Genomic DNA, 12461 nt, shown 5'->3' on the forward strand with positions numbered 1-12461 from the left:
GTGTTCAAGGAGAATCATTTTAGGCAATAGATAACAGGCTTTGTCAATAGTGCCCACATCCTGAGAATTAATTTTTAATAAAAGACCATTATGACTGTAAACTGCATAATAAAAAAGTTTAGTTTAAAACTTTAATGTGTTTAGATTATCACGTATCCCAAAGAAGGATGTATTAATAATAAGTAATTGTTATACAACTTATTGTGTCTCAGAGTTTGACATAAAAGGAAACTGGTGGAGGAGGAGGGGAACATCCATAGAAAAATTCCCTAAAATCTCTGTACCATGTACATCCTGTGTAGACAATTAATCAAAGTTTGTTTATAGCTGCTATTTTTAAAGGAAGGTAATTATACGTAACTGAATGAAAGTTTCAATGCACCTTGAAGACCAAAAGATGTTTATTTCCCCTAACAAACTACCGAAAGCATTCTCCATGGAGCATGTTTCCTTTGCTCCATTAAATAGGATAATCGACTGCCCAAAATGATTTTATAGAATTATTTGACACAAAGTCAAAATTTACAGAATTTTCTGCATGTAAAAGATTAAGCAGATTCAGGAAAATAATGCAGTAGAATTAATAAAAGAAGTAAATTCAATAAAAGGCACATTGCGTGCAACATTTCCATTCATTCTGAGGATTATTATTATATTGTATCATTGTTTTTCTGCTACACACCTTGAACTCCAGACTGTATTACTGTTTGCGGTACATTTCCAGCCTGTAACATCTCACTCAGGTCCAGCAGCTTCACACAGATTCAAAGTCACAAAGCTTGCTTTTTGTTTTGAATTTAGTCCAGGACCCACAAAAAAATTCCCCTAAAGTGAGGTCAGAGGAGAGTTTGAATAACAGAACAGGAGACTTGACAAACATCATTTCTGTGTAAAATAGAAAAATACAGTACTGTATACAATGTTGCCACATTTAAAGTGAAATAGGCATTAGAGGCAACAGGTTCTTAAAGTTCTTTAAAACTCCCTTACATTACACTACTTACTTCCCTTCCTCCGACCCACTCATAGATAACACTAATTCCCCTAAAAATGTCATCAGATTTTCAAAGGTAGTCAAGCATTACTTTAATTTAGTCTGAAATAGCTAGCAAATTCCTTTTACAAGAAATAAACAAGCATGTTGCTTGGAAGCTGTTTTTATTGCTTTTTAGAATTTCCAACCTAATATTTTTCAAATTTACTTATATTTGAACAAAAAAATAAATTTTGTCTGATGAAATTTAAATTGAATTAACTTCTGATCATAAGACCATAGGATATTATGGCAGAATCAGGCCATTAAGCCCCTTGGTTCTGCTCCACTGTTTGATCATGGCAGATATGTTTCTCAACCCCATTGTCCTGCCTTCTCCGCATAACCTTTGATCCTCTTAACAATCTATCTCTCTTAAATAAACACAATGGCTTGGCCTCCGCAGCCTTCTGTGGCAATGAGCTCCATAGATTCACCACCGTCTGGCTGAAGAAATTCCTCCTCATCTCAGTTCTAAAGGGTTATCCCTTCACCCTGAAGCTCTGCCCTTGGATCCTACTCTCTCTTTCTAGTGGAAACATCTTCTCCACATTCACTCTATCCAGGCTTCTCAGTATTCTGTAAAGTTTCAGTCAGAACCCACCTCATCCTTCTAAACTTCACTGAGTACAGACTCAGAGTCTTCAGTTGCCCCTCATATGATCCTGGGATCATTCTTGTAACCCTCCTCTGGCCCTCCTCCAAGGCCAGCACCTTCTTCCTTAGATATGGGACCCAAAACTGCTCACAATATTCCAAATGCATTCTGACCACAGGCTTATCTATCCTCAGCAGTATGTCTTTGCTCTTGTATTCTATCCCTCTTGAAAAGAATGCTAACATTGCGCTTGACCTCCTAAATGGCAAGTGAAGCTGCAAGTTAACCTGAAGATGATTGTGAACTAGGACTCCTAAGTCTCTTTGTGTTGCAGATTCCTGAAGCCTTGCCCCATTTAGAAAATAGTCTACACCTCTGTTCTTCCTACCAAAATGCATAACCTCACATTTTCCCACATTGCATTTTATCTGTCACTTCTTTGTCCACTCTCCTTGCCTGTCCAAGTCCTTCTGCAGCCTCCCTGCTTCCACAACACTATCGCCTCTTCACCTTTCTTTGTATCATTTACAAACTTAGCAACAGCCCTCAGCTCCTTAATTTTTGACATGTAACGTGAATAGTTATGGTCCCAACATGGACCCCTACAAAATCTTGCTAGTCATGGGCTGCCATCCTAAAAAAGACTCTATCCCTACTCTCTGGGTTTGGCCAATCCCAATCCTCAACCAATCCTCAATCCATGCCAGTACCTTGCCCCTAACATCATGGGTTCTTATATTTACCAGCCTTCTGATGTGGCACATTGTCAAAAACCTTCTGGAAAATTGAATACATCACGTCCACTGGCTCTCCTTTATCTAATTTGCTCGTTACCACATCAAAGAATTCTAACAGATGTGTCAGGCATGACCTCCCCTTGATGAAATTGTGTTGATCCAATCTACTTTACCATGTACTTCCATGTACAATCTCATCCTTAATAATTGACTCTAAAATCTTAGCAATGACCGAAGACAGCCTAACCGGTCAATAATGTCCTGCATTTTGCCTCCCTCCCTTCTTAGACAGGGGTATTATGTTATCATTTCCCAGTGCTCTGGGACCTTCCCAACTCCAATGATCTCTCAGTGATCACCATCAAAGCCTCTGCAATCCCCTTGGCTATCTCCTTCAGAACTCTGGGCCGTAGTCCAGCTGGTCCGGGTGATTTATGCACCTTCAGATTTTCAGCTTCTGCAGCACCATCTTCTTAATGATGCCCACTACACTTACCTCTGACCCCCAACTCTCTTGAAGTTCTGGTATGCTGCTGGTATCTTTCACTACGAAAACTGATTAAAAGTACCTGGTCAGTTCCTTTGCCATTTCTTTGTTCTCTTTTACTACTTCTCCAGTCTCATGTTCTAGTGATCCAATGTCCACTCTTGCCTCTGTCTTAACTTTTAGATATCTTTAAAAAAAAATCTTGCAGCCTTCTTTTATATTACTCTCATATTTCATCTTCTCCCCCTCATTGCCTTTTTAGTTATCCTCCGTTGGCTTTTAAAGGCTTTCCAATCCTGTGGGAGGAAACTGGAACACCCGGAAGAAACCCACACAGACACGGGGAAAGTGCAATCTCCACATAGACAGTCACGTGCAGGTGGAATCGAACTTGAGCTCCTGGCATTGTGAGGCAGTAGTGCTAACTATTGACCCTTTGCCAGTTTTCTTGTAGTAATCCAGACATTATGATATTTTTGGTTCTTCTTTCTAATTTAGGCCCTAGCTGCTCATATTCCCTCAGCAGAACTTCTTTCCTATTTCTACCAATATCACTGGTATGTATGTGGACCACAACAACTGGATCTTTCCCCTCCCACTCCAGGTTCCTTTGCAGCCCAAATGAGATACTTTGTACTAATTGAATCAACTGGAGTGGCACAGTGGCTAGCACTGCTATATCACAGCGCCAGGGACCTGGGTTCGATTCCCACCTAGGGTGACTGTCTGTGTGGAGTTTGCAAGTTCTCCCTGTGTCTGTATGGGTTTCCTCTGGTTTCCTCCCACAATCCAAAGATGTGCTGGTCAGGTGAATTTGTCATGCTAAATTGCCCATAGTGTTAGGTGCCCTAGTCAAGGGTAAATATAGGATGGGGGATGGGTTACTTTTTGAAGGGGTGGTGTAGACTTGTTGGGCTGAAGGGCTTGTTTTCATACTGTAGGGAATGTAGCTGCACAATTTTCCTAAGTTGGAATTAATTTTCAGTGCATACCAGATCCATTAAACCTTGTAAATGAAACAAAATATTTAAAAAAGGATGGAGTTAAAGCTAAATAAAGACATGGATGTGTGAAAACATTGTAATGTCAGTCTATAGTATGTTCATGCTCATGGTAAGAATACCCTTGCTTTGGGATATGAGCAGGCAGAGGAAGTTGAGTCATTCAGGAGGGAAATAAAAAGAGAATATTGATTGAAAACAAAAGGTTTAAATCTTTTATTGGAGTGACGCAAATGACACTATTGAGCAACCATTTATCTTACAATTTGGATGAAATTTTGGATCTTTGGCATCAGGTGGCTGAATCAATCAAGAAAATGGAGTTACTTACAATCATTTTTTTAAAAAGCAAGTCAGTGTTAGACTGAAGTTAAAGAAATTACATTTAAGATAGTAAGGAAATCATTTTTCAATGGAATATTCTTATGACAAATGTTTTTCCAGCAAACGTCAGCAAGCTAGTTTGAACTAGAGATGATCTGTGTCAAACTACTAAGTAATTCATAAAAGAAGATGTGTACCAATATTCCCAATTTCCTTTAAAATTGTAGAGCTGTTTCTGTAAATATATTTATATTTTGTTTGCTATTTTTAATATTCCTATTAAAAAGGTAGCATTGGGTGGGAAAGGATGTGCTTTTAAAAACAATGCATCACTGTAATCTTTCATTCTCATCACAATTCATTCCAACATTCAAAAGCATTCTCTAAAATACACTGAATCTGTACTGAATCTTCACATCTCACTCATGGAATTCAAAACAAAGACAACTTATGCACAGTCAAAGGGTCAGAAAGACTTAGACTATTGAGAAGCAGGATACCTTCAGCTTGTCTTGGAACCAGGCTATTGTAGACTAACTGATTGTCTTCTGTCAATACCATTTTAAGGACTCTGGATTGAACAGAGATTTAACAGCCAAAATTCTTCGGAACATAAGAGTGGGGGTAGGCCATTCAGCTCATTGAGCTTGGCCAGCCATTCTATCCAGTCATGGCTGACTGAACACTTCAATGCCTTTTACCCAACCCATCTCCATAATCCCAGTAATCAGAAATCTGTCAACATCTGCCTTTAGATTTTGACCTTCCCCAACCATCTGGTGATAGAGAATTCTAATTGTTCACAATTTTCTGAGACTTGAGAGGTATCCCCTCATTTTTAACTTGTGTCTCTGGTTCTGAACGGTGCTCGTTGCACTCAATCAAGTATTAACCCTTGTAACTGTAATGGTTATCAATGTAACAATAATGGTTATCAGAAAAATAGGTTGTGTGGAGTTGTTGAAATGGTCAGAAAAGATTAGGAGTGCATTACAATAAGTACCGTCCACTATGGAGATGTTGTGAGGATTTGATGGGAGTAAAGTAGGATCTCTGAGGAGACAGACTGAGGGCTAGTTCCTCCCAACAACCTTTTTACTATGTGGAGCCTACTCTTATAAATTGTATTTAGTTACAGAGATGCAATAAGCAATGTTTTGTTTACTCAACAAGACTCTCATTCGGTGAGAAAGTAGTTATCCTTGCACAAGCCAGACCAAAGGCCTACAGAACCCATACACTTAGACGATATGGAAGAAGTCACACATAATATACAACTTTGAACAACTGCAGGTTGGCCCAAGGTACTTAAGATCCATTGACCTCTGAAGTTTGGTCATTGTTTGTAATGCAGGAAATATGATGACTAATCTGTGCATAAACCATTGATGTGATAATGACCAGATAATCTGTTTTCAGCTGGATTTTGTATAATGTCACACTACGTTGTTGTGAAGATCAGTAAAGGATGCAACTTTGATGGCAGAATTCAAAATAAGCATGACCCATTTACTTACTAAGACTTTGAATTTAGATCAATGTTTAGATTGTTTGTGCCTGCAAAATTGTGATATTGACTGTGGTAAAATACATCTGTTAGTCATTTATATGTTAAAATACATCTGTTGGATCAAGTTCAATGTGAAGATCTCCTGCTATGTCACAAGCTGCCAATTTGAAGAGAAAATGAATTACTGAAACAATTTGTGAGGTCAAGATCCTCATACTTTTAAGCTACTCTTCAAATGTAATAGGAAACCACTTCAAGTAAGAAGCATTTACTGTTATCTTGGTGTTACAGGCGGGAATTTGTGTATGTCCCATGCCGTTGCTCCCAAAGTATTTAAGACATGGAGCTTGGATGTGATTTCTAACTGTCAACACAGTACTGTGTATAATTTTGAATGTCTTTTTAAAGTTAGCATTCAGTGTGCACTTTGCGGGCTAGTGGTTACATTAGTTAAATTAACGATACCACTTATGTGACGTCTGAAGGCAATCTATTCACTTGTTAGTATCTGATTTCCTTGTCGGAAGAATTCAGCACATAATGCTCAGTTTGCTTTCTTTTGTTAAGTTTGTTTTATTTGAAGCATGTGGCATGATAGATAAATACAAGGCACAAGATCAATTCTCGAATCAGGAAGGAAAATTAAGTAACATTCTTTGTACCACTTTTAGTACGTTGGCAGTCTTTGATTCAGCTGCATGGTGTTCCTGTGACTGCTCGATATAATAGAGCTTGGATCAGTGCTGTTTAATGGGGAATTGCATTGGTAAATATGCAATGCAGTCGCTGTTAAAGAACTTTGCACCTAAAGCAAGGCACCGTAGTTTTTGTCGGATGACAGCTGGCTGTCATCAAGCAGTATATGAGAAAGAATGCCAGGAACCCAGGAACAACTCTATTTAATGATGATAGCCTCAACATCCTGTTGGAAGAAGCAACAATGAGCGAAGTGGAGATGAGCAGCAGCATGCTGATAGCGAATGTTGCGTAGCAAGGTTATAGTGAACAGAAATTGCAGTCTTCAGCATTCATTGGCCAAGGGCCAAATATGAAGAAAGCGCCTCCACTATAAGGAAATAAATGCCTGCACACTATGGGCACTAAAGGCTCATACATATCATGATGTTAGACCAACAAGGCAGCCTACAAATCACTGGGCAAATCACGCCTATACTATGTAGATGGAATTCCATCTCCAGCATTTGTGGTGCAAAGCCCTTGACTTCTGATGGGTAAAACCAATTTTCAGCACTTATTTAATGAATCCAATTTCTGCTGTAGTGATTGGTAAATCGTTATCATTTCTCTAATCTTTGAAATCAATTTCAAATCGTATAAGATGTTTCATTTACTGCCACTCCAGCTACATGCCTTGAAGAGCATAAAATACAGAAACGAATGCTCCAGTAGTTTTACATACAGAGTGTTGTTATGTATTATAGGAGGGCCCGAGACTGAAACTGAAACTGAAAAGCAAATGGATGCTTTGTATCTTAAAGCTTTGGAAGGATTTATCATGATGGCCACGCAGGATGGAGATATCATTTTCCTATCAGAAAATATTAGCAAGTACATGGGTCTTACACAGGTGAGTTACTAACTAACAAAACTCAGTTTCACAATGCGTTTACAATAGCGATTGAATTTGGGATTTATGTCTTGTACTTTCCCTTTGAAAGTTATACATAGTCTTCAATGATGGAGAATGGAGGTCAGCATATTTAGTGTCATAGTTAGCATGTCTGTAACTCCATTGAAGTATATAGTTCTGTATTGTTGCATTTGTAAGTGTCCTGATAATGGAATAAACATAATCAGCAATACACAAATGTCAGTCTGATACAAAACTGCAGCAAAATAGAATAATATTGCATGTTGAAGATTGAGGGAGTCTACTTTCATGGTGATTTATGTCATTTTCCTGGGGTTACCATGACTTTTTCTTTGAAGTTCTAGGGCTAAGTGAGGAACTCCTTGTGAATATACTCTCTCTCACCCCCCTCACCATGCTCACCAGTTATTTTTGATTCTGTCAGGGTTTGTTAGAAAAATGTGTAAATAAATAGTACATTTATTCTGACCAAGTTACACTTCCTGCAGGTTACAGGTCCTTCCAAATACAAAGCAATATTGTGTTCTTGCATTTGTAGAACCCTTTAAAGGAAAACAGAATCTTCCTTGAAGCAACCAGTAAAACATGCATTTTATATGTCTATAAGGCCAAAGTGATCACATTCAAGTTGGTGAGAGGTTCCAACACGTCATGGTGTTATGACATTAAGGGATTCATTTGGATTCTGTCAAGTGAAAATATTGAGCCCAATTTTTCAGTTTTTTTTTGAAAATTCATTTGTAGGATGTTCTTATTGGCTAACGTTTTTTTGACCATTCCTCATTAATTGAAATTGGTAGATTGCTAGGCTATTTCAGAGGGTAGTTAAGAGTCAACCATTTTGCTATGGGTCTGCTGTCACATGTAGGACAGAAGGAGAAAGAATTTCCTTCCTGAAAGGACACTAATGAACTAGATGTGATTTTACAACCATCGGCAATAATTTGATAATGGTGCAGAACTAGGACCAACTTTCTGTTCCAGATTTGTTGATTAATTGAATTTAAGTTTCACCAGTTGCCATGATGGAATTTGATGGATCTAACATGAGAATCTCAGTCCTTGCATCATGCACTAATACTGCGACAGATTACACTGTTCTTTAACAAACCTGGAACTGAAAGCTATCCTCATTAATATTGCCATGATATGATTGTTGATTCCTTGTTTTGATTCCTGATGAAGGGCTTAAGCCCGGAATGTTGATTCTCCTGGTCCTCGAATGCTGCCACATTCTTGACTTCCTTCTTTTGAGCATGGATTTGTTTTACCATGTTAAATTGGGTGTTTCGCTGGTGAATTTTAAAGTTTGTTCTGCATAATTAAACTCAGAGTTTGTTTCTATCAGGTGGAGTTGACTGGACACAGCATTTTTGATTTCACCCATCCTTGTGACCATGAGGAGATCAGAGAAAATTTGACTATAAAGAATGGTAAGCATATTGTTTATTTAAAATAATAACAATTTCTGTTTTACATCCCTTTGGCCTACAAACTATGAATCACATGGGTTAACAAGCAATCATGTCCCACGTGGTTGGCACTTTTACATAAGCCTCCGTTCGTCTCTGAGAACAGCATCACAGAGATTGAGTCACAGAGATGTACAGCATGGAAACAAACCCTTCAGTTGAACTTCCCCGTGCTGACCAGATATCCCAACCCAATCTAGTCCCACTTGCCAGCATTTGGCCCATATCCATCTAAATTCTTGCTATTCAGCTACCCATCTAGATGCGTTTTAAATGCTGCAATTGTACCAGCCTCCACCACTTCCTCTGGCAGCTCATTCCATACACGTACCACTCTCTGTGTGAAAATGGTGCCCCTTAGGTCCCTTTATATCTTTCTCCTCTCACCCTAAACCTATGCCCTCTTGCTCTGGACTCCCCGACCCCAGGGAAAAGACTTGTCTATTTACCTTATCCGTGCCTCTCATGGTTTTATAAACCTCTTTAAGGTCACCCCTCAGCCCCCGATGCTCCAGGGAAACCAGCTCCAGCTTATTCAGCCTCTCTCTATAGCTCAAATCCTCCAACCCCAGCAACATCCTTGTAAATCTTTTCTGAACCCTTTCAAGTTTCACAACATCCTTCCAATAGGCAGGAGACCAGAATTGCATGCAATATTCCAAAAGTGGTCTAACCAACGTCCTGTATAGTCACAACATGACCTCCCAACTCCTGTACTCAATACTCTGACCAATAAAGGAAAGCATACCAATTGCCTTCTTCACTATCCTATTTACCTGTGACTCCACTTTCAAGGAGCTGTGACCCTGCACTCCAGCAACACTCTCCAGGACCTTACCATTAAGTGTATAAGTCGTGATCTGATTTGCTTTTCCAAAATGCAGCACTTCACATTTATCTAAATTAATCTCCATTTGCCATCCATTGATCAAGATCCCGTTGTAATCTGAGGTAACCTTCTTCGCTGTCCACTACACCTCCAATTTTGGTGTCATCTGCAAACTTACTAACTATACCTCTTATGTTCTCACCCAAATTATCTTTACATTTCCTTCTCTTTTGGGAAAGTCCAATACCTCTTCATACCCTCTGGTAAACAGATGGATGCAGCCTGTATTTGTAGCAATATTTGAAGGAATACAGAGGCTGGAATTTTCCACAGTGCAGTGAAAGTCTGGTGTTGGTGCGGAAGCCAGTTCTGTGTGGGGGTGGATCAGACAGTTTTGTGTGTGACCATGCAGTTCTCAGATTATTACACAGGCATTCAACAGGCAAACAGTGAAGCTGATGGAATCAATACAAAAAATTGCAGATGCTGGAAACCAGCAACACAAACAGAAGTTGCGAGAAAAGCTCAGCTTGAGTGGTAGCATCTGTGAAGAGAAATCGAAGTTAGTGCCTTGGGTCCATTGACCCTTCTGAAGAACTGCACGTGAATCTTATGGGGCAGACAGCAAGTTCTTGCTCCTGCCATTACCAGTCAGGGACAAAGACCGTGGCTAATTTTTAAAGGACACATAGAAGGGCTGATTAGGGATAGTCAACATGGCGTTGTGTGTGGGAAATCATGTCTCATGAACCTGATTGAGTTTTTTGAAGAAGTAACAAAGAGGATTGATGAGGCCAGAACGGTGGACATGATCTATATAGACTTCAGCAAGGGGTTCGACAAGGTTCCCCATGGGAGACTGGTTAGTAAGGTTAGATCTCATGGAATACAGGAGAAAGTAGCCACTTGGATACAGAACTGCCTCAAAGGTAGAAGACAGAGGGTGGTGGTGGAGGGTTGTTTTTCAGACTGGAGGCCTGTGAACAGTGGAGTGCCACAAGGATTGGTGCTGGGTCCACTACTTTTCATCATTTCTGTAAATGACCTGGATGTGTGCATAAGAAGTATAGTTAGTAAATTTGCAGATGACACCAAAATTGGAGGTGTTAAACTTGAAAGGGTTCAGAAAAGATTTACTAGGATGTTGCCAGTGTTGGAGGATTTGAGTTATAGGAAGATGTTGAACAGGCTAGGGCTGTTTTCCCTAGAGCATCGGAGTCTCAGGGTGACCTTATAGAGGTTTACAAAATTATGAGGGGCATGGATAGGGTAAATTGGCAAAGTCTTTTCCCTGGGATGGGGGAGTCCAGAACTAGAGGGCATAGGTCTAGGGTGAGAGGGGAAAGATATAAAAGAGACCTAAGGGGCAACTTTTTCATCCAGATGATGGTACGTATATGGAATGAGCTGCCAGAAGATGTGGGGGAGGCTGGTACAATTGCAATATTTAAAAGGTATCTGGATGGGTACATGAACAGGAAGGGTTTGGAGGGATATGACCAGGTGCTGGCAGGTGGGATTAGATGGGGTTGGGGTATCTGGTCGGCATGGACGGGTTGGACCGAAGAATCTATTTCCATGCTGTAATCTCTATGGCTCTATGACAAGCATTCTCAGCCTGCCAGAAGCATTAGCCCAGCCTATTTTGGCAAACTCCCAGCCCTGGAGATGTCACAGGCATGTCAGACAGTGGCCCCATGGTTCAGTGGCATCCTGCTGTACCGACTCTGGTAGAAGTACAGGGTTCACATGTCCCAGCCTCATGTCTGCATGAGCTGATAGATGGGAGTGAGTGCACAAACTGATATGTTCGGCATATTTTTTGCAACCGTCCCTTCATCCTGCTTCAGAGGAGGGCAGATGTCCTTCATCTCAAACTTTACTTCAGATCCTGACCTTGCTGGGATCTTGATATCATGAGATCCCCGATTCATGGAGTAACAGATCTGCCCTGCAAGGCTTTTCCAAAAAGAGACCATACCTAAAGCTGGTTCTCATTGAGTTAACTCATTATAACATGAGCTTGTCATCAGTTGGCCCACCCAGCACTATAGTCACTCATCCGAGCAGCAAAAACCCTCTTTACAATTCACCTTTTCACAGTTAGTGTGTGTTCTGAGCTAGAGGAAGGTAAAATGGTGCTCATCACTTTCAGAAAAAAAAATGTTCCACTACTGTTTATCCTCTCCTGTGATCTACCAACTTCCTCCATTATCCTTGACCATTCCCAATATTAGGAATACACTCCTCTCTGTCACCTTTGAGCCTCTCTCCATTACACTGGACCCCCTTAGAACAGTTGTCCAAATACCTACAGTCTCTCCAATCCAACAGCTGACACTATGCCAATGCCCATCCTGACCCTTAGCCATCCCATCATTAAAGCCATGTGCTCCCTTACCTTTAGAGAAATCCTCTCCCCATTATCCTCTTCTTGCTTATTCACCTTCAAATGTCACAATCGCTGTCACTTCCCAGCACTCTTGAAGCAATACCCAGGACAAAATCATTGATCTGACTCTTTAGACACAATGCATATACATCAAACACTTCCCACCTGTAGCTACACCATGCACCTTCACATACCACCCTTCCCTGATGACATTTCCATCCTTGGCCAGTCTCCTTGCCCTGTGTCCTTTACACCACAGCTTTCCTATTTCGATTATCCTTCCAATCATTGGTTACTTAGACGACAGACAACTGTAAAAGAGCTTCCCAAATGGACAAAACAACGGCTACCCATTCCAAAATCCTGGTTGCTACCTTATCTACTGTGCACCTCTGTTATGCAGTTATGAACCTGAGAGCCTGTATCACTCACTTTCAGAGAACTTAGTTTGTGGGTGGATGATAAT

At 40.3% G+C, this 12461-nt stretch overlaps 1 protein-coding gene across 1 annotated transcript in view; it reads left to right on the forward strand.

Annotated features, from left to right (window-relative positions):
• epas1b (endothelial PAS domain protein 1b) overlaps nt 1-12461 on the forward strand; it is a 142029-nt gene that overhangs the window by 84728 nt on the left and 44840 nt on the right. The window contains exons 3-4 of the mRNA XM_072580651.1: nt 7133-7278; nt 8651-8735. Of these exons, the coding sequence (XP_072436752.1) occupies nt 7133-7278; nt 8651-8735 (231 nt within the window). The remainder of the gene's footprint in view (nt 1-7132; nt 7279-8650; nt 8736-12461) is intronic.

The sequence above is a fragment of the Chiloscyllium punctatum genome, chromosome 11 (assembly GCF_047496795.1).
Source record: "Chiloscyllium punctatum isolate Juve2018m chromosome 11, sChiPun1.3, whole genome shotgun sequence".
In the NCBI taxonomy this organism is placed as follows: Eukaryota; Metazoa; Chordata; class Chondrichthyes; order Orectolobiformes; family Hemiscylliidae; genus Chiloscyllium; species Chiloscyllium punctatum.